This window comes from Ylistrum balloti, unplaced genomic scaffold (assembly GCF_031769215.1).
Source record: "Ylistrum balloti isolate Yb309-2 unplaced genomic scaffold, AGI_CSIRO_Ybal_v1 Utg371318, whole genome shotgun sequence".
Lineage (NCBI taxonomy): Eukaryota > Metazoa > Mollusca > Bivalvia > Pectinida > Pectinidae > Ylistrum > Ylistrum balloti.
The window spans coordinates 637,124-661,966 of record NW_026782703.1 but is presented as its reverse complement, the minus strand read 5'-3'; the positions used below and the strand labels follow the sequence as shown (position 1 = coordinate 661,966).

General features: G+C 33.1%; 1 protein-coding gene and 1 non-coding gene across 2 annotated transcripts in view; both read right to left on the bottom strand.

Moving 5' to 3' along the window:
- Positions 1 to 19,902, bottom strand: part of LOC132562009 (dedicator of cytokinesis protein 9-like) — a 105,241-nt gene extending 85,339 nt beyond the window's left edge. The window contains exon 1 of the mRNA XM_060226735.1: positions 19,804 to 19,902. Within this exon, the coding sequence (XP_060082718.1) occupies positions 19,804 to 19,902 (99 nt within the window). The remainder of the gene's footprint in view (positions 1 to 19,803) is intronic.
- A 4,664-nt stretch (positions 19,903 to 24,566) lies between these two features.
- Trnat-agu (transfer RNA threonine (anticodon AGU)) lies at positions 24,567 to 24,640 on the bottom strand. The gene has a single exon. It is a non-coding gene; the product is annotated as a tRNA-Thr (tRNA).
- Positions 24,641 to 24,843: the final 203 nt, after the last annotated feature.

Genomic DNA, 24,843 nt, shown 5'->3' with positions numbered 1-24,843 from the left:
TGTGTTAAATCATAGTTTTATCTTACCGTAACTTCCATCTGGAGATCTCAACAATTTCATATACCATTTCAGAACAGCTAAGGAGAATTAAGTGTGATAAAAAACCATTGACGATAATTACCTGCTGTCTGAAATCCACAAATTTACTTGTAACCATCTGGGCGAGGTACATGAGCGCCATTGTGTCGTCGAGTACAATGTTTCTCTAAATGGTATTAGATCCTGTTCAGTGTAACACTTTTATCCACATTAGCTTCCTGATACGATGACATTTATGAAATTTTCTCCAATAATGTTTCACCCACACGGCACACAAGAAAGTAATGATGCCATTTACATCCAAAAGATTTGTATAAATAATCCACTGTCATCACCATGTCCGAAGCCTGCTTCCATTAATGCTCCCTCCTGATCTGTGATCATTTGATGTCAACTATCATTATGATTATTGGGTTCCAGCACAAGAGATAGAATCTGATTCAGATCAGACTTTGGTTTAAGTTGTTATCTAACACTCTGAGGGTGTTAACTTCGGTTCATAAAAATTTGGGTAAAAAAATTGTATTTCCACATTCACTTCCTGCAGTAGAATTCTGAAAAGTTTACAACTTTTGTGATGTTCTGTTTTGTCAAACATTTCACATATTACTAGGAATCTGTTTCTGCAGTAAGACACATGACAAATTTGAATTAATATATATTTTGTAAATCACAGGCTATAAGTGGCAGACCCCCTGCTGACCTCCATCTTTCAGTCTGATGTATTTTGGTCAAACACAAACCTGGACCAATGTTTATCCTGGAGATCTAAAAATAAACCACTATTAATGTTTTTCACATCAGATTTCCTAAAGGTCAATCACAAACACAAGCATGGATGATAGACCCTCTGTATTTGACTGCAGTTTAGTATATTTCCCAGGAAACTGCAGTATCATTTGGTGGGACCAGTATTGGTATATCCAATAGATGAATTAGACAATTCTTGTTTATCCACAGAGCAAAATATCCAACTTATGACTGAAAATATTTCTTGAATATCTCAGATGGAAATGGCCTGTACGCTGAACATACTCTGCTCCAGAGAGTATTAACGTTATGAAACTCCTGAATATGGCTCCTTGCAGTCAAACAATATATATTACTTTGTACCTTATAGGCAGAACTTATTGTTACAACTGTGTAGCCTGGATATTCAAAATTCAATGTATCCTAAGCACCACCACTGGAGTTCTACGAACGATAGTTCTAAAACACAATATTTCTATACATTCATCTTAAACCACACCTGATAATAATCTTCAGGCTTACAACACAAAGAGCCTTTCATCACTTCCAACAATGGAAATAGAAGGTCTGTTTCATCCACAATCTTCACTATCATTTCCACTTTCCAGAAAGGTTATGTTATGGCACATTTGGGGTAAACTTTTGTCACAATTGATTAGTACCTCGAGATAACACATGCTATATCATCTCCATCAATTTTACCCTGAACAGCTACAGGGCAATATCTCCCAATCTTGGACGAACTTCGATTATGGACAGACAAATTTAGCCATCAACATTCCCCGTCAATAAAGTGGGAAGAGAACAGCCTACTTTTATGATATTTTTTATATTGTAGTCTTCTGTAACAAATACATGTATCCTTAGCATGAAACATAACAGAGTATATTCTTCAGAAAAATTCCAACACCAACCAAGATTATTAGATCCAGTGAGTACATGTATTTCAGATCTATGTTTACTGTTTCCTTTAGAAACAATAATTACACACCAAAGAGGTTAGCGTGACTTGTGATGGAGTTTCCATATGTTTAGCAGATCTTTAAGAACTCCTGCCTGTTACATTCCACCATTGAGTGTACATGTATCAATTCTATGAAGTACAGATTAAACTGTCCAGAAATGTATTTAATAGCAATTCATTCCCCTCATTTTAAAGTTTGACCTTTCTGTAAAACAAATTCAGGGTCCTCATGCCTTATTTGTGGAATATAGCCTAGTTGTAGGGATTAACGTCCTCAATGCAATTTTATATTAGTTACAATCAGAATCATACCATCACAGACATCATTTCAATTTAAACATTCTAGAATACAGGAAGTCCTTCATTATTAGTTTAGAAAACATAAGACAGATCCTGGAAAATTCTTCACAAAGAAGCTTGGATATCCATGGTAACAGCAGAGACAATTTCTGTAGCACGGCTCTAAACACCGAGGACAAAAAAAAAAACAAATATTGCACAGAGGATCCAAATGTGAAAAGTTCTTTAAGAATTCATACACTTAAGTGTTGAGTAGATTGTGCCTGGTTTGATGGTCTGTCTGTCGATACTCAATGAAGCACCAGCTGGGTATGTAACTCTCCAATATTGCCTTATCCTGGACTCTCAAATATCCAATAATATCTTGATTGGTGGTTTCTCAATAGCTCTCCTCAAAATCTTCTGTTAAAATTCCCACCATCAATATTCTTCCTCTATTATTTATCAATGTTGTTTTCATTGGATCATCCTAAACGCCTGCTCTTCAGAATATAATACATTAAAACAAAACTTTCCTTGATGCACAATTAAATCAAACCATTATACATACAGCCTACTCCATTTCCATATAAATAATTTGTGAGTAAATTGAAAAGCAGTTTGATATTACAAGCTTATATCATGATACATGTATACAAAGGTATAAATATCCATTGGTGGAGTTTGAATGCACAAAACTTCCTAGAAGAATTTGACCTTGAACAGAATTGTTTAATTCTCAAGAGAATCATTGAAGTCTCCATCACAACGTATCACTTAATGTAAGACAAATCATATTTCCTTCAGATATCATAAAGTTCACCTGTATGTGCCTACAGTCCTCTTACACAATGCATTTACAAACATATCAGTGAACTGACTGCTGATTTTGTCCCTCATTTCACCCAAAATAAATTCCTTGTCATGTAATAAAAACATCCTGGTCAGTCAGGTAATGTTTCCGACTGAATTGAAAATAAATTATTTGTTGATTTCCTTTAAATGCTAAATTTTATAAATATTCTGCACAAACCTTTTTTTAAATATATTGGTATCCACAAATATACACATTTTTTTTTAAAAATTTGAAATTGGATTCTGCAGAATTTACAACAAGCACTTTTATTATGTTTGATAACACCTTCCAACTGTTTCAAGAATTTCAAATCCAGGCACTTTTCTCTCCAAATTTATGAATCTGAATAATTATCAAACTGAATTATTCTGGAACCAAATTCTTCATCAATCACAAACTGCAGAATGGATTGATATACACAACTGGTTTAGGACGCTGGTGACTTTGTTACAATGATTTCGCTTCTGTACAGTGTCCTCGTTGTTTCACAATTAGTGTCTACGCTGCGCCCTTGTATCAGATACAAATGTGTAGCACATCCATAATGAGAATCCATAATGAGATTAATAAAGATTAAGAAAACCTAACACCACAGAAGTATTCCGCGTATATATTCACCTATATAGAGATGCCACTTTGTAGAAAACTTAGGAACTGGATACAAATATTGATTCAATGGATACCCTAGCTGTCACACGTATCTTCATCAGCCATGCTGTTTTATTTAGTTAGCCTTCCAAGTCCATCTCGTGAAACCAACAATAAGGGAAATTGAAAAGGTCGTAATTCTAATAAAGTCTATTTTAACAACCAACGTGCCCGAATTCTGGGATTCTTTTTTTTACTTACACTGACAAATGACTCTTGAAAATCAGATATACCAAAAAAACAATCTTCAATTTCAAGACACGCCTAAAGTAAATGTCTGGTGACTAAATTTTGTTTTTGCTACGAGTGAATGTTAGATTCACAGAGATAGTGAAAGGCACGCCTAAAATAAGGTTACAATTCAGTTATATTAAGACAGATATGATAAAAACTTTTCACTTTCTATACAAATTGGAACTTTTCAACAGACAGCTAGCTAGCAATGAATGCACTTATATATGTTTTTATCACACACATACAGCCTGGTATTAAACAAGTTGTGGTTTGGTGGGCACTTGAACTGTATACTTATCCATAAAGACATATACATGTACTACATATATATAAGTGTGAAATATTTCACCAAATTTCACATACAACACTTAAGATATTTCTGTCACAAACTACTATAGTAAAGTAAACATCCAAATTTGGTCCCTAAAACCTATTATCCTAAGTTTTACATTGTCATTAAGACTAGTAATATCCACGTCTAATTTTTATTAGACTCAAAGTCAAATATCAATGATTAAATTAGATGTAGTCTACATATAGCTGAGCTTTGATCAATGACATAAACTTGACTTGTGGTAATCAGAAACTTGCTTTTACTTAAATAAATATAAGTAAATATAAATTTGGTTGTCAAATTGTGAATCCTTAAAAACTTCCAAGGTCAAAAGATATCAACCTTCATGTCAGAAGCAGCCATTACATGACTTTTCCTGTGACAACTGATTTCATGACATGGTGAATGTCATCTTTCAGATGTAGTGAATTTCACAAGTAGAAACATCTTTAAAATTATCCAATATTGACAGTCATTTTTCACAAGGTAAACATTCCATTGGAGGTAACTGACTTTCGATACAACTGCACCAACATCATCCAAATTTCCTCCTGCTAAAAATTCTCCCAAAATTTAAGAAATATTAACTCCAACCTTATTTAACATGTCTGTACAATATCCTCTGAGCATATAACACAGTGTAGATGTGGATTTGTATTACAAGACACTATACTTATCAACATCACCCTATATATTATTACCCATAATAAAACCTAGTAAAACACAGACCCAGACACACCCTTGACCGGTTTAAAGCCCAGGACGTAACACACACACAATGAATTATGTCCATTTTATGATTTCTGGTAATAATATATCAGTTACTTCTTGTAAAAATTCTCCTGTAGGTGTTGTCTGAGGTCTCTATTACATCTGTAGTAATAAGCAATTACACAGCATTTTTTTTACTTGGTGGGATATTATGCCATCTTGTCTCCCCACAAAACCAATAAGACAAGTTTACTGGCATGTAAACAAAGACTTTATTCTTACTAATTTATCCTCTAATTTCCTTTATTTCAGATTAAGCAAGCAAGAAATTTGTACCAAAACTACAATTCTATGTAATCCTTAAATCATCCCCAAAAATCAATAATTCTTAAGTTTTCAATCACAATTTTGTCATATTGGGCTTCATATTTTGCATGACTGAAACTTGAACAATCTCTATTTTTCTGGAAAAAGAAGCATGTAGATATTTGTCTTTCACAACTGGTTCAAGTACAATAGGATATCAGCAATATATAGCTTAATATAAAACTCCAATGGTTCTATGCCACACTGTATTTCCACATCTCCGAGTGATTACTTGTACTCTAGAACAATTCCCCTGTAAGACCTTATTGCCAAAGAGTCTGTTGTCCAATTGTTTTTGTAATTCCTAGATACTCCTGGAGCTTGTAATGTCATTTCAAGACATTATCGACAGACTTGCACTCAAATCAAAGCCTCTCTCCACCTCAAGGCAACTTGTTACGGTCTTTCTTTTCCATGTGTAATTACCTGTGTATTGTTTCATCAATAGCCTTGCTCAAGTCCCTATTATTCACTGTACTTAAATGTTCACACTGTATTGCAAAATTTCAGAATGTTTTGCTTAAAAATAGATATTAGATATCAGAGTACTATTGATTTAGTTGTAGTTATGGAATGATTTCACATTCTATTTTTTTTATTTTTTCTATGAGATATGAAATGATAAGTTGGGTCTATTCTTGGGTCAGCAGAAAGTCTGCATTAGTGACAAATATCAAACATACTATAGAAGCACTTTAGGAATCAAACAACAAAAATTGAAACAGACTATAACAATTAATGTTTGTTGCATCATCTGATGAACATATAATAGACCATAGCAACTAAACAGGTTATAACAGTAGTAATGAAATAATTTTGAAAAGGAAAACAGACTATAACATAATGTATGAGCAAGAAGATGAGCATTGGAAAGACGAATTTATTCAAATAAGATGATAGCTAGTATTGAGACCATACATTTCTGAAATGGAATTCATTCAAAATTCAACCCAGATGATATTTCTGTACTTTTTTCAGTTTTTGCATAAACATTTCCAGTACCAGAAGCTATTTTACCACCTATTTCCATTACAAATTTCTCATATCTTTCCAAAATATTCATAAGTTTTAACTATACGGAATATTAAACACCTGCCATATGCTTTAATGTGATGCAAATTGTGCTCCTTAATAAATCAACGTTGATACAACCCCATCCAATTTGGATCATTCCACCACTAAACATAATTTTATGATCAAATGCGTATATCATGCCTCCGAATTGTATCTTTAAGAAACATTTGCTTCACTGAATAACTCTGAAACTGTACATATGTTCACACGCTATATTACAACTCCACATGGTGTAACAACGTCACTACATCAGTCATTACTATAAAGAAGAGTTCCAATTTTGAGCTGTCTAATCAACTTAGCAGTATTTACCTTAGTTTTAGATAATGAACCAATAAAAGGCCTGGTTTTGTTAAGAGTAACATCTTTTCTCACTGTACTTACCTTTTCTTGATAGTAACATTAACAATTATTAGGGTAAGACTGATATGTGTATATCTTCAAATTTTGTCCCTGTAAATACAACATTAAGTTTTAACATCATAAAATGGTATATCTACTATGATCTTGGAGATTCATCGCAGAAAATACTGTACTCTGATGCTCATGTACCTTAAACAACACATATTCGTATGCTATCTAAAACAAGTTTCTTCTTTTCCACACATGAAGTAATCTTCTGTGTCATTTTGATAAAACATTCATGAATCCATTAAAACATGGGGGACCTTGAAAGATCCTATGAATCATATACAATGTATGCTCCAGACACACCAAACTAACAAAGCTTGAGAGAGTTCCTCTTCACTTAAACTTTTCTTTCTATAATTCTGAATATGTGTAAGCTGACAAATCATGAAACCTTTGTAATAGGACCTCAATTCAGGTCTTCACAGCCCACAATGGCGAGAAATTAGATGCTCTTATCAGGAAACACCAGCCTTAGGCTAAACTCTATATACTAACTGCACCTAATGCTGCAAAGAATAGGAGTCATTTTATATGTATGTTACTACAGAGGACATGTTTAGGACATATCTCATGATCAGGAGAAGCAACGATACCCTCTAAGGGCTGCCAGATCGTGAGGTTAACAGAGGTAACAGAGTGCTGCCTGAATACACCTGTCTTTAAGGATACATATAAAAACTGTCTCTCTACAAGGTCAGACAATCTGTCAAGGTCACTGCATCAATGGTAGCAATTACATTCAACAGATGTAGTCATAGCATGTGATATACAGTTAGCCTGCAATAGATAGATACAGGTTTTTTCTAAAATATATAGCTCCTAGCCATTAGAAAATATTGTGAAGACAATAAGGCAGAATTTACTGACAAACTTTTCTTTCCTACAAATAAGAATGATACAAAATGACTTATTTGTATCATCTGTATCATCTAACAGTCATCAGTGGTAACAATGTTTGGTCTGTAACATCTAACAGTCATCAGTGGTAACAATGTTTGGTCTGTAACATCTAACAATCATCAGTGGTAACAATGTTTGGTCTGTAACATCATCAGTGGTACAATGTTTGGTCTGTACATCAACAGTCAGTGGTAACAATGTTTGGTCTGTAACATCTAACAATCATCAGTGGTAACAATGTTTGGTCTGTATTGTTTAACAATCATCAGTGGTAACAATGTTTGGTCTGTAACATCTAACAATCATCAGTGGTAACAATGTTTGGTCTGTATTGTTTAACAATCATCAGTGGTAACAATGTTTGGTCTGTAACATCTAACAGTCATCAGTGGTAACAATGTTTGGTCTGTAACATCTAACAGTCATCAGTGGTAACAATGTTTGGTCTGTAACATCTAACAGTCATCAGTGGTAACAATGTTTGGTCTGTAACATCTAACAGACATCAGTGGTAACAATGTTTGGTCTGTATCATCTAACAATCATCAGTGGTAACAATGTTTGGTCTGTAACATCTAACAGACATCAGTGGTAACAATGTTTGGTCTGTAACATCTAACAGACATCAGTGGTAACAATGTTTGGTCTGTATCATCTAACAGTCATCAGTGGTAACAATGTTTGGTCTGTAACATCTAACAGACATCAGTGGTAACAATGTTTGGTCTGTATTGTCTAACAGTCATCAGTGGTAACAATGTTTGGTCAGTAACATCTAACAGACATCAGTGGTAACAATGTTTGGTCAGTAACATCTAACAGTCATCAGTGGTAACAATGTTTGGTCTGTATTGTCTAACAGTCATCAGTGGTAACAATGTTTGGTCAGTAACATCTAACAGTCATCAGTGGTAACAATGTTTGGTCAGTAACATCTAACAATCATCAGTGGTAACAATGTTTGGTCTGTAACATCTAACAGACATCAGTGGTAACAATGTTTGGTCTGTAACATCTAACAGACATCAGTGGTAACAATGTTTGGTCAGTAACATCTAACAGTCATCAATGGTAACAATGTTTTGTCTGTAATGTCATCTAACAATCATCAGTGGTAACAATGTTTGGTCTGTAACATCTAACAGTCATCAGTGGTAACAATGTTTGGTCTGTAACATCTAACAGTCATCAGTGGTAACAATGTTTGGTCTGTAACATCTAACAGTCATCAGTGGTAACAATGTTTGGTCTGTAACATCTAACAGTCATCAGTGGTAACAATGTTTGGTCTGTAACATCTAACAGTCATCAGATTAACAAAGTTGAAACCTTCTGTTAACTATGCATATGCATAGCTGTTGTTTGGGTTTGTGAAATATATTCAAGCTGGAATTCACAGCTTCTGTAATTGATTCAGACACAGAAAAAGATCTACCTCTCCAAGATATGTTTATAGTATAAGATGAGTCCCATTTATATTGGCAGTCCTTCTCTCAGTATTAAATGTATTAAGGTGTGTAATCTAGTAAAACAAGCCACACCCTGTCTGGATGACAGAAAAGTTGAAATTTAATTCAACATAAGAACAACACATGTTTTCTGTTTTATAAAGATCGTGCTAGAACATTAGATCAATGATAAGTAAACTTGTGTGTTGGAATATATCTTCATACTTCACTGATAATACCACAATACATGGCCACTCCCTTCTTAACCAAGTGGGTACAACCATATGGAGTCTGTACACCACATTCAACAAGAGGCATACTGGGCCTGTATACAGATAGCATTTAGCTCAACAAGACATATATAAACCCTGTAAACTAAAATAAACAAGAGGTACATGGGGCCTGTATACATATATCATTTAGCTCAACAAGACATATATAAACCCTTCTTATGTACCATAAGAAGATGCACATGAAACCTGTATACTGTTGTATAAAGAGACACATTGGGCCTGTTTACAGATCATATATCTATGTATGTCAACAAGAGGGATATGAACCCTGTATACTTCAATAAACAAGAGGCACATTGGGCCTGTTTACAGATCACATATACAATGTACCTTAACCAGAGGCACATGAAGCATATATACTTTTTAAACAAGAGGCACATTGGGCCTGTTTATAGATCACAAATACAATGTACCTTAACCAGAGGCACATGAAGCATATATACTGTTGTAAAACAAGAGGTATTTGGAGCCTGATTAAAGACTAATGTTAAAAGTTTATCTAGTTTATCATCTTATCAATTTCCAGTCAAAGAATTGAGATAATACTAAAGAATTGTAACATATTGCATGTTTCTTATATACATCTCAGATAATACATTCAACCAAATAGTAATTGTTGTGTTCTAATATATAATTTGATTACCAACATTATTTACCAACTTTCTTGAGACAGAGTGAGGAAAGAAAAAGACAATCAGAAAAGCTTAAGGCTATATCTATCCACATTGGGTATTAACCATCATGGATTCAGACAACACTTACTGAGGATTGAGAATACTGGAATAATGCATTCAAATTAGCACTGAAACTGACCTTTAAATTTGTACTGAAAAACCAATTAAACACACATCCTAATTACCTGATGAGTGCAGGAATAGAGACACCTTAGAGAGAACCGTCTGTTTTGAGAATTATACAGTACATAAAGACTTTAACCTCTGGTGGAACTTTGTGTAAATCTGACATGATAATTGTAATGAAGTCCTTTCATCCTTAAGTCAATACAAGCACAATTATTGCTTAATGATATTTAAACAAATATCCAACATCTTTCTTAAAAATTCCCCAAATGCATTTTGTAAATTTCCCTTCTTGCATCAAATTATTCATTTTTGGCTATTTTCGGCTAAAATTTGCTCTGCAATGCATCTTTAAAGAAGTGTTTTGCTAGATCAAGTTCACTAACCACAAAACAACTTCTGAAAACCATCACAAATTTTATACAGCATACTATCCAGCCCACTGTCGATCTATCATAGAATACTGACATTTTAACAAAATCGTAATTCAACCTCAAAATGAAGAACAAAATATAAACCAAAACAAAAAACAAAAAAGGATTTACAAAGTAAAATGTACGAGGAGAATAAGACCAGGTGTACCTGAAGAGTGGGCATTTTCTGCTTCATCATTGACACAAACCATGTAAAACTTGGTCAATGCAAGTAGTATTGTCACATTCTCAAACATGAATCAAGTACAGAATGATAAAAATAGTATAATAATGAATTTCATTTTTAAAAATAATTTTTTTACGGAAATAGACAAATGAAGGCAGAAAGTGCCAAACAAATTGGAATTCTTCACCTCTGGGCATACAAATATCAGCAGCGGTACTCTTCATCACCAAGTGAGTAGGTAACCTATTCATGGAGATATTTCAGCAATATAGTGACCACTCAATACAATGCCAGGAAACATATTTTATTATAATTTGGCCTTATCTGACAGGGGAATGTATTGGTTCATCAACTTCCACACATGATATTTGTATGAATCATCCCAGATATGATTCTATAAACTATACACACGAACACCAATATAAACACAAAATTGCTCCGCTTTAGCTGCAGGCATCATCAGCTGATAAACTAAGGCAGATATATATTTATATACCAAAATTTTACTTCTGAAATAACTAAGTAAACTATAAATTACAGCTAGATTTTTTTAAGTTATCTACTGACGGAATCTGAGCACGCATAGATCCACCAGCCTCTATCAAAGTCAGTACTCATACAAATTTCTTCACTAACATACAAATGATGGTTCTAATTCTCTCAGCAGCTATTGTTTATACCAGATGATACGAACCATCTTTACAAAGTAAACCTCTGAAAAGTACAACGACAGGAAGAAGGAAGTCTACAACAGGTAAGTATAATAATTGAGAAAGAGTGGTTAATAATTAATACTATAGGCTTCATCCACTGGTCATTGATCTTCTTTTATATCTACGTCTTATAAGCTCTCTAAAGCGCGCATTATTATCACTTTTTTTTTGTTTTAAAGGTACATGTACTTAGGTAACAGTGGATCTTAATGGCTTTCCCATCAGGAAAATTACATACGATTATAGAGATACTTATGTAAATATCATGGCTTAACTCAAAATAACATAGGGTCTTAAATAGCATTCACTTAAATTCTTCAGTTTAAATCATTTTAAGGAAATTTTTTTTCAATAACAAGTTAAAGTAAGAACCATATGAATTAAGTAACAGTTTACTCAGCTGACATATAAACTAGGTTTTCACTTATATTTCAAAGATGTGCTTCTTATGCTTGCTTATGTTTAGTTTTCATGCTTGACTTGTCACCAGAGTATAGTTAAGAAATCAGTCTATATTGAGATTGACAATGGATGTAGCATAACAAAACATGGCAAGGAATTACAAACGATCTATTAATACCCAAAACCCACTTCTGTGAAATTTCTATTATTAGAAATGGATAAAGGGTAATAACTCTGTACTTTTACCATGACTACAGGAATTTATATGTACTATATGTTGTAAATAACCATAGCCATTAGGTGACATACATTGTAATATTAGATACGTACGCCCCAACACATTGACACATTGAGAGTAAAGGGCATTAACTCTGAATTGATTGTGGCACTAAATGTTATTTTTTGCATAAAACTACATCATTAGTGGTACCCTTTTATGAAAATTTTAGGTTTGTAGGGGATACATAAATAAAGTATTCCTAAACTGGATGTCCATACAGACAGAAAGTCAGAATGATGCAGTACAAATTCAACATATACTGTGCTAGTTATACCAGACACAAAAACCAGAGTTTTTTTTATTCATTATATTTTGTTGAGTTGATTGTCTTATAGCAATGTTTAGGGTGGGAATGGCTATATAGGCAATGAGAGGATAAATATACATTATTATAATTTGTAGCTTGCTATCATTTCTTTACTATATCTGATAAGTATGGTTTTTAAATATTTATTTAACCCTGAAAAAAGGGCAGCCTAACAGTGTTACAAATAACACTGAAAACATTTGTGGAATTGTTTCAATTTTGATTTTTATACTGTACACAACATTTAATAAAGATAGATAATCACAGATCTTCATGAAATACATTTTCTGGAGAATTTCAATTTTTTTAACGAAAATAAAAAATTCCAGTCAGTACTGATCTTATGACCAGAACAATTTTGGGGTATTGACAACCACAAACTGAACTCTTTTTTTCCCAGTACAGCTGTAAATTCTTTTTTTATACATTTTTTTTGTAACTAACTTGTTGACTGTCCATGGGTAAACTGAACTAAACTGATTCGCTAAAGATGATACACATTACATGTAGGTATATATAGATATACTTTCTTGATCACTTATAATCATGCACCAGGTAAAAACTCACCTTGTGTGACCTAGATGGTTTGTGGTTAAGACACGACATCACACTTCTTGACCAATTGACCTATGGACAGTTGTCATTAGTGGTCAGCTTGTTATAAAGAACACCTTGTTCTAACACCTTAGTAACTCCATAACTTTGTTGCACTGACAAGCCATGAAACACCTATTAATGATGTACTGAATCTTACTGTAGTTGGGGCTAGCCAGAGGGCATTAAAAAGGCTGCTAAGCTAGTCTTAACTTTCTCTGCCTTGATCACATCACATATAATTGACTTTTTTCTTCAAGAAACTTCAGAAGGAAATTTGATTCAAATTTTTTCACCTATTAAAGAAACTTCATACACTGGCTTCAAAATTGTGGAAAACATGAATAAAAAACATTGCACCTTTGGGCCTCACAGGTTTAATCACTACGTCCAAACACATTCATCAATTAAGAGTGATCAGGACATGAATGAAGTACACAGTAAATTACTGTAAATACTCCTTATATTGCTGAACATCTGTTTCATTCTGGCAGTAATCTGGACAATCATCGGGATAACATTAAGGACAATGTTCCAAACATATTTGATTGAAAGCAATTTTGACAACATTTAATCTCACATATACATATGTACCAGAAATTCTATCAACTTGCAACTTAAACTTCAAGTACAGTCATATTGAAAAGTTATTTTTCACAAACTTTTCATATCATATTTGTGACTTTGTTTAAGGGTTACCTATCTTACACAGTATACCTGTAATCAAATATCAGTTTTTATTTTCATCAGAGTTATCTCCAATTCACATCAGTGACTTCAGATCAGTTATCTCCTCTGTTTTGTTAATTCTATTGAAATTCATCAATTCAATATTGATTCACTAAAGAGGTAGGACCAAAGTGTGTTGGTTAATCAGTGGGGTGCTGCGTTTTTGGAATGAACACCACAAGGTATATAGGGCGACAAAATAAAATATGAAAATAAATCCAGTTAATTTCAATTATAACATACTCAGGCATTACCAATAAGTTGATTATTTATTGGCCAATAAATAGCCCATTAACTTGTGATGCCTGGGTAAGTTGTGATTGAAATTACTTGGATTAATTCAGTCTAGAAGTACAAGTTCTTAAAACAATAAACTAATCTTTCCCCTTTAATAACTTGATTGTAATGTAGGTTTTAAAATTTTAAAAAATCCTGTTTTATTATTTTTCAAATCAATAAATAAAGTTCCTCAGTATCAAATAAAATAACAAAATATCAATCACAAAATATCAATCACAAAATACCAATCACAAAATACCAATCACAAAATATCAATCACAAAATACCAATCACAAAATATCAATCACAAGATATCAATCACGAAATACCAATCACAAAATATCAATCACAAAATGTCAATCACAAAATACCAATCACAAAATATCAATCACAAAATACCAATCACAAAATATCAATCACAAAATATCAATCACAAAATATCAATCACAAAATACCAATCACAAAATATCAATCACAAAATACCAATCACAAAATATCAATTAAAAGTAAACTTTGTGTGTAAATCTTTCACAAAGGAGTGAAATCGTGTAAAAATTGTATTAAACATCCACGGAGTATTGCTGATCCCATAATTTTTTATATTACAATTAATTTGTATGTCACTGAACTAACTATTGATTAATCACAACTAAGCATCTAAGCATGTTTCAATGAATGAATATTTTGTATTTGGACTTATTGGTTCCATTATATTAGCCTAGATATTTCTTATTCAGTTGTAGTAGTTTAATCATTTGGTTTCAATTTCTGACAGAATAATGGATTGCTCTATTCAATAATAATGAAATCAGATAATAAGCTGTTATTTGTAATTCATTTTCGACAAGTTGAACATTAAATTAAAGCTATTCATTTAAAATCAGATCACTGTTCACAATTTCATAGATATCAAACACTGTACAAACAGTTGTATGATTTATGAATTCATCTGTACTTTGTTGCTAAAACAAAAAAAAACAAATAAAGTTATAGATGATTTCTTCAAAATTATACAACTGTTTGTACAGTGTATGTAAAAGCAAAATCTATATACAATGCGAAAGTTATTTTCTGGTTTGTAATTCAAGTTTAGTTTCTCTATAGATTTAACTTTAAATGACATTATTTAGCATGTTATAGGCTAAATGTCTGCTATTTTGTTAGCTTGCTATAGCCATAAATTCTAGTATGTACGTTAGCTATTCTCTGAAATAATCACTACCTGGTCAGGTAAGTCAATAATTATCCCCAACAGGTAACACTTGTGAGTAAGACAGTTGTTAAGAAATGTCTGAACTCAATGGTTGTAAAATAAATCACCCTGGTGTTTATGCTCTGCCAATAAACTGGGAACAGAGGTTATAAACATACAATTATTTCCACAACATCAAAGCTACCCAGGGGAGACAACTCCCATTCATCAGTTCACCTGTTACAAATAACTGAGAGTTTGTTCTTTGTACACAGTCTGTTCTGTATGATTCTTGTGTAGCTAAGAACAGTAACCAAATTGACCACAGGGGTCCAAAGCCTTCAATAACCAGCTTCCAATAACCAGTCTTGAACATAATACAACTTCAACATTAAAAAAAATAAGAAAGAAAAAAGGTCAGAAACATTTTTAGCAAATGATTTGTTAGCAAAGTAATTTATTTTGTTGGTAAGACATCACATTTTACAGAAATCATCAATATACAGTGTATGAACCAGGTTTCAGTATATTCCAGATATGTGCACCAGTGCACCTTTCAGTATATTCCAGATATGTGCACCAGTGCACCTTACATTAAAGTTTTTTTTATTTGAATGACTAAAATATTCTTTAGATCTCCAGACCCCATAGGAGCCTCTTAAGTACAGCAGCTGACCATCAGGAGGTTTATTTGTGTTACTGGTGGATGTAAATATTCCTTGTGTAAGTAACAATGGAAATAAACATTGGACCAGGGCACCTGTTCCTAATGTGCTTTGGTTTATTGGGTGATAAAGGAATTAAGGAATCAGTCAAGCTGCTACGTTTTTATAGTTAAGTATGACCATTCCAGTAAATGTGCTCAACTTCTGATATCAATAAATATTACAGATGATGTCCTCAGCTAATTTTATCCCATTAATTGTATGGTATGAAGTATGATATTAAATACCCCTATTTACTACTGAATATATTGTAAAGAATAGACTCATTGAGAAGAATATTTCAAAAATTATATCTATCGAAGTTTATCATGTAAAGACCCAACACTGCTTGTGGTTAGTGATATGAAAGCAAAAATCCACCATCAAAAATGACATCAAATCTCTTGAATACTTACTCCATTTAGATTTGCTAGCTTCAAGAACAGGTATTTGTCAAATATTTCAAACAGCAGATCTTGAAATGCTTTCATGTTGTGGGGGGAGTTATTTTTTCTGTCTTGATTTTTCCACAAAATAATTTTGTAAATGGAGGGTGTCTGTAAGTATGTATATTTTCAGTTAAAATTTCAAACATCATTTTAAAGAAACAATACAGAAATTAAGGGTAAAACATGCCTTTCATCAAACTAACCAGCAATACGAAAATACTTACATTACAGCAGGTAACTGTTGAGTTTGTAGCTAATGAACTGCAAAACCAGCCACCAGATGTTTGGGGTAAATCAAAACATGCAGTGTATGTCTGTTGTAACAACTAGGTGTATATCCACAAGCATTTGCTGGCTAAACACCGAACAACTTCATGTACCCAATGATCACCAAACGACCAGTTTCTAACCTCTTAGAAACAAATACAGTTTAGTTATTTATGAGAAACAAAAACTGGATTCCTAAAGCTCTTCTTGCATGAGAAACCAACAAGTATACAAATAGACATGTATCCTTTCACATTGGGAATTAATGTTCAATGTGTTTTTAAAAAAGATATAAATAAATCACAGTATTTTTTCAATTTCCTTTAAGACCAGGAATCATGTTGTAGTGTATAAATAACTCTATGACCAGATACCAGTATATTTTAAGGTATACAATACATCTATATACATCTGAAGAAGATCTAAAGTCTTAATTTTGATCACATGAGTTAGTGATTCAAAAAATGATATCATATATATACTTTGGTAGGAGCACTCCTTCCTTAAACTGACAGTAGTTTACATCCGGTGTGAATACTTGACTGGCCTCTTCAGATTGTATGTCTAATTCTGCATCAATTCAAATATCAGATTTCTATCGTCTGCTGTAAAGGGGACTCTACACTCCCTTACTGAATACATTAGAAAATCTTTCTTCCTTGTTAATACCAGGTTAACATCTGTTGTTTTCTTTAACATCTACTTTATAATTTCAATAACAGTCATCATTTATATACCAGTAGTTTGGACAAATCTCTCTCAATAGTAGAGTCAAATTTAATATTATTTTTTGGTACAGATGTTTCATTAGAAGCACCTTTTACAAGATATTCTGTTACTCTCAGAAACCTTCATTTTGACTCCTTCATTGGACAAAGGACTCTTAAAAATTGTTACTATCTTACACTGTGTGTTTTGAGTCCTTGGAAAAAATGTCATAAATTTGAGGTTTCTGAGAAATTCACTGTTTTACCAGGATCAGCATAATATATTTGGTTTATATTGAGTAATATTAATTGACTCAGAGTTGTGTTGATGAAATCAATATCTATTTAATGGGACATTTGAAAATAAGTAATGAATTCTTAATTGAATGTATTACAAAACATGTTTTTCCAGCTTATATCAATTGCTCTTGTAGGCCAAGGAAACACCAAATGGTTAGAAAGGTGACCTTTTGCATTGATTTGGGGGATCAAATGGTCTGGTACTAAATATCTTAGAAAGCAAATTTAAACATCCTTGGGAATAATGTTACTAATCTAAATTAACAGATACCACTTCGCTATATAGGTGTAAGCTCATAGAACAATGGTCTACATCTGTCAACTTGCAATCAGGGGAGAACCAATGATTTTCATTTAAAATTTTTGTCAAGTTAGATTCTGTATACCTAAGTAATATTCCTATCTGTAAATTGCACAGTATATATGTGTTAATGAAATATATATTCATCATATCAAGATATCATAAGATTAATTATGCATATACAGGGCTTTGCCAGATTTGGGGCCGAATAATAGTATCTTTTTCTCCCAATTTAGACCTTAAGTTTTCCCAATTCTAAGGAAAACACCATTATTTTTCCCAATTCTAAGGGCTCCAGGCCCCAGCCCCAAAATGGGGTGTGAGAGCCCTGATATATCAATTTTCTCTAGGTTTTGAGATTTGAAAATTATATGCACTATGTATATAGCTTTCTATTCTTAGGAGTTGTTTGGTTTAATTTGTTTTTGTTTTATAGGATTACAAATGTACGGCCAAACATGCAGTGTTTCTGAAGGTGAATGGGAAGAAGAAACAGAGAATATATATATATATATATATATATACAAAATTTAAACCACCAGTATTCTAGGCAGACAGTGCGTATCAATTATCTTATAATTTAATCATTTACATGTAAGCATGCTGGTTATATCTCAGGGGTGTTCTTAGCATGTGGACTCTCCAGAAATATAGAAGAACAGAAAATGTTACCCTTTCTGTGTCTGATATTCATATTTACATAAATCAGACACATTTAAAACTACCTGTTCCCTTTGTATTCAATGTAACATTTCAGATCTAGATATGGTTATGTGAATAAAAGATAGAATGACAAGGCATTGTTTTTAAAGAAAAAAGATTAAACAATGAGCTATATATCAATCTATTGATTAAAAAAATCATTGGTAATTTAAGGTTGTTATTTTGATCCACCAATAGTTTACTGTTAATAAAAGGATCAAGAAAAGCTAAATGCAAGTCTCTTTCTGTGGATATCATTATGTTTCCACTTTCAAGCTACCAATTTTTTTTAAATTGTAGTAAGCAATAACAGACACACACATGCCATAACCAGAGTTATTTATCACATCAATTATCATACAGTATAAGTATATGGTGATATAGAATCAAACACACCAACTAGCAAAATATTTCAAAATGACAAAATGAAGTTTTGTTCTTATCAAGATAAGTTGCATTTTTTCATATCAACGAGGCCCACGACATTGATGATATTTACATGTGTTATGTTGAAGCTGACAGTAATGGCATGACCTGACAATGTTTTCTTTAGGTTTCTTTTATTTTTATCGAGATACAGGGAATCTATAGATAATGTAATCATCATATGCTAGATATGTGTTTACATTTATAAATGTTAAAAAACTATTTATCTGTCATGTTTTCAGTCATGACGTTCCTAAAATATCATTGTTTTCTAAAAGAAATACAAACTGAATGAAGTGGACAAAGCCTAAATTTTTTATATCATATACTTTAGGGGTTTCACATATTTTCATTACCTTCTCGACATTTAATTACTTTGTTCAAATTTTTGTTTTATCACTTTAATCGTTCTGAACTGTGGCATCTTCTTCGTGGCTTTAAATACAACACCGACCGTATCCACTGACACTAAAACACGGTCACACTTGGATTGTTTTTACAAAGTCATCTTAAGTAGATGCTATGCATGATGTCATTGGACGTTATGACCGGCCAGCACATCTACTGTACACGGTGGCTATAACCTAGACATGAGTTGTACCAAATGACAAGACGTTAACAGTCTTATGTCATTTATGGTTACGTTGATCACCTATCCGTCAAAGCAATGACAGCCAGACTGAATGGAAAGTTCCGATATCCCGTGTTGTTATTCGAAATTTGAAAGGAAAATACCACACTTACTTGGATTATGCTTTCTTTCATCTGTTGAGCAACACTCTCCCTGATCTTGGCCGCCTCCCCAACCTTGGTTAGGGCTTGGCGGAACTTTCTCTCTGACATATTCGTATTTTCACTCCAAGATTGTCACGGAAGTTGGCTGGCCGTCGCCATGTTGGAAATGTTGTAAATGATCCAAGGGAGACTACTCCGTTAATATTGCACCACGCCTTCATGTTGATAATTTACTATTGATGTAACTTGCCAGGAATCTCATTTGACGTCACGAGTTAATATAGACATAGATACATTTCAGTAATTCCTGTACTTACGTGTATATACACATATTGAATCAAACACATATTTCCTTTTTTATGAAAAAATGTGGAAATGCAAAATATTTACGGGAATGTTTGTATGTTTTTTTTCTGTCGAAATCTTACATGTATATACATATATCAGAACAATTAATAAAAAGCGATTCCGGTCTATACAATTAATGTTGTTGGGAAGGCCGGGAAACACGTGGTCGACCCAATACCTAAGTGTTCACGTCAATTCGACCATATAACTTTATTAGTTGAAATCAAACCAAATACTTAAATTCGTCACAGAACAACAATAATAATAATTACGTAAGGTATCATAGGCAAAAAGACAACAGTACAAGATAAAACATACCTACAATGTACACGTATAGTTACAAAGTGATTATATATATACATTTATATTATAAGATACGATATTGAAGTATTATAGTACTTATGCCTATAGGTGTCGCTATGCCTGGGATGACCCATCAAAGCTATAAAAGCTTATTTCCAATGGGGTCCCTAAAATTATACTGGGTTGTGAGCTGACTAAGTTCTAAAATGTACTTGGGAGCAGAGTTGTGTTGTATTTCTAATCGAACACAAATTCATTTTCAAATTCTTCTTTAGATATTTTAATAAAATGTTTTTTACTTTCTCTTTTGACTTTGGGTTTGTTATTTTCAATCTTGATGCTGTTTGGTAATTTATTCTATCCTTTGGATGCACTGTAGAAAAACGTCTGCATTTGACACTTTTGGTATCAAAGCTCCTTATGTGTGATCTTGTATCATGTTCGTTTTCACTGATTTGAAATGATTCTTTTAGATAAATTGGGCATTTATCATATACAATGTTAAAAACATAATTCATTTGCAACTGTTTTACCCTAAAATTTACATCGAGCATGTTCAACTGTTCCAGCTCAACATGCGTAATGTTTTACTTTTGGGCTAAGATTCAATATAAAACGTGCAACCTTGTTTTGTCTTACTAGAAGCCTGCGTTTTAATTCTTTTGATAACCCTTCATACCAAGCAAGCATAATCACAGTGGCATTGGATGAGTGCTGAACAAAGTGTCCTACAGGCTTTTAATGACAAGCAGCCACTATTCCTATACAGGAATTTCAGTCTCAGATTTATTTTTTTGATAACACCCTTCGAAGTTAGCTCACCTGATAGGTACTCATCTGATAGTACGCCAAGATATTTGAACTCCGGCTTAGTCTCAATTTCATTATCACGACACATCACTGTAAAAGATTTTTTCAGGGAGGTTTCTTAGTTTCCTTCTTGGGCCAAATAGAATACTTTCTGTTTTACCTAAGTGAAGGGATAGTTACGGAAGCCCTGGAGTGCCACTACGGAAAAATATTTTATCTAGCGGCCGCCACCGGCTACTTTATTATCTGAGACTTGTTGGCCGTCGGTACATATTTGCGAGCAGTTTTTTTTAACAACATGAAAATAAAATAACCAAATTTACATGTGTAATGCATGAGTAAAATGCCAGTATAATACTTAACATATATATATATGGTCTACAAGATAAATCAGTGGACCAAAGTCTTTGATGTAGCAAGTGAAATATAACTTTGGGGTTAAACTTTCATTTTGCTGAGCAACCAAATTTATAATTAGTAATTAGTAAATATTTGTAAGGTGCTAACAGTTTTTATTGAGCAGTTCTAAATTTAACATTGCATGAAATTCCAATTAAATTCAAAGGGACAGATAATTAGGTAAAGATTTTAAGTCTACATGTACTGTAGGCTGAAACAAAAGATTTTTTGTTTTCAGAAATTGTCAATTGTTTATTGATTCATCATCAATGCCCACTAGGACTGTCATATCATCGTAGAATATTTCTTGAAATATTGACATTCAATTTGAACTTACTACATGTATTAGTACATGACTCAAATTTACTGACTGAAAGATGCTTGTTTCTTGTTGTCAATAAATTTATTTCAATGAAAATATTGGGACAAAGCAGTTCTTAGCATAATTTCGACATTACATACATTCTAATATTGATATCATTGGATGAAGAAAATTAATACACATGATCAATTACAAAAAAAAAAAAAGAAAAAGAAAAACATTATTTGAAGATTTACTGTAATAGCAAGTAAAAACTCATTTTAGCAAGTAAAAAATTTAAGGCACTTGCTGTTTTTAGCAAGTGACAAAAACTGTTAAATTCGAGGCCTGGGTTAAGCGATGCCAGCCTATCCAATCGATTTGTCTCATCATAACCGATTTGTAAATGCTGTTAGCAAAGTTCCCGGCCGAAAACAATAAGAAAATTTGGAATATTGGAAACAGTTTCAATACATTTTGGCTTTTGAACATCATTTAATGTATTAACATATTATCATTACAAGTATCATGTCGTTTCTAAGGTATTATGAAGGTGCAAAACCTGGCCAGAAACGAAAACAAACAGAAAGTGAAAAAAAATTAAGTGGCGGCAGCCAGATAAAATATTTTTCAGTAGTGGCACTCCAGGGCTTCCGTAGATAGTTGATTCTAAGGCTTTTGATAGTATCCTAGATGTTACCTCTGGATCATTGTGAGAAAACAGTATTCCACTGTCATCGGCATATAAAAATAGCCTGCATTTAGGATCAATACTTATATGTAGGGTGGTCAGGTGGCGCAGTGGTAACGCACTTAGCCGACCGGGGTTCGATTCCCGGAACGGACATGAAAAGGCAAGGGGTCACCTGCCCGACCACGTGGGTTTTCCCCGGGTACTCTGGTTTCCTCCCACAATAAGACCCCTCGCGCGCTTACATCCGGGCCAACAAGAGTGATTAGTATAAGTTGACATAACTTGTTTCGCAATTGTTGTAAAATAAATAAAGTTTATTATAAATGCATGTCATTGACATAGATAAGGAACAGGAGAGGTCCCAACAGGCTACCTATGGGGACTCCACAAGGAACAGGAGAGGTCCCAACAGGCTACCTTTGAGGACTCCACAAGGAACAGTTCTAGAGTCCGAGTTTGTTCCATTTACATTGACTGTTTCCTGATTTTCAGGTAGGAGCTAAACCATTCCATTGAGTCACCCCAGTCACCGTCAATTAATCACACAATATCTCGTGATTGACGGAATTGAACGCCTTTCGTAGGTCCAACAGAACCATACCTGTGAACAGACCCTTTGCTGTTTGAGTCCTTATGTGGTCTACCATGTGAATAAGATAAGAGTCTGTTGAAAAGGAGTTTCTGAATCTAGACTGAAGTACGTAAAGCAAATTATTTGATTTTTTTTTTTAAATCTAGTTGTACATATACAGATTTTTCTAATATTTTTTATACTATACTTAGAATGCTGACTGGTCGACTGAACAATAAAACAGTAATCGAAGTTGTGACTGGTTGAAGGTCAACGATACATACAGTAAATATATAATTCAGATTTGATCAGTCTAAAAAACACTGCTTTCACGAAGATTGCTATTAGTGAACTTTCTAAGTTATGTAATGAACAACATCTTGCATTCGTTTCTCATAAATGAAATTCGTGCCATACATTCTCATATGAATGTAGTTTTATATAAAAGAAAATGTTGTTAAATTTTTTTTTTCTTTTTCTTGTAATGAATTACTTAAATAGCACGAGTACAGATCTCTTTTTAAATAGTAAGTGTAACAGTAGTTCGATTTTTCGTTCACATTTTGGATAAAACCCCAAAAAGTTTCGCACTGAAGACCCGATGAATACGACAGATACGATACGAATGAAGTCATAGTCAAAGTAAGAAAATTAAATAAATGTAGAAAAAATGATAAAACTCCTCCACATAGGTCTATTTTATCCTTCAAGAATGTAGATAGGATCGTATACTTATTTTTTAAATCCAGACAGGAAGTTGGGAAACATCGTCAACGTTAATGAAGAACAGACATAGAGATTGGTAGATTTGTTCTTCTCCTTTGAAACACGAGATGGGAGGTAAAACATGCGAGGAAACTCATCCCAAGGAAGGTTTTATACCCATCCTAAATGGTGTATGAATTCGTATGACATATTTCTAACCAAAAACTATTAGGGTGGTCTAATATTGTAAAAAAAAAATTTAATCATAAGCCAAAAACCAGATCGTTGCTTTCGAAAGTCAGTCACAATTTCATACCCATTAATTAAAATCGATGAAAACAGATTTACGTATAAAAAAGTAAATTAATTATCATTATTACATGTCTATGTTAAACAATGCAAATATAAATGAATATGTCGTTGTATTACGGAGCAATGATAACGGAAGGGAAGTAACTCTGATAAACTTGTAATTTACCTAGGGTAATTCAGGCTTTATTCAGGTTTGATCCATATTTATTAATTTGACTTATGAGATTTTACGCGAAATCGACAAAATATTTCATTTCATCTTTTATTTGATCTTTTTGGATTGGAAAAATACATATATTAATGAAAACGAGAAAAAAAAAATAAAAAGAAGGCTCCAGAGGGAGTCGAACCCTCGACCTCCAGTTTACTAGACTGGCGCTCTAACCAACTGAGCTATGGAGCCAACATAACCTTCGGGCCAACATTTACAATCCTTATAGCCAAAGCCTATTTTCGGTTTCCCATCAGTTAGTTTAGTGTTCTAATACTATTTTATTGCCTCTATTTTACAATGTTTTAACTGAATTCACGTCTTTAATATCCCACATCTTACTTGTTGTCTCATTATCCATGGCTACTATAAATCCTTTTTAGGAATTCCAAGCG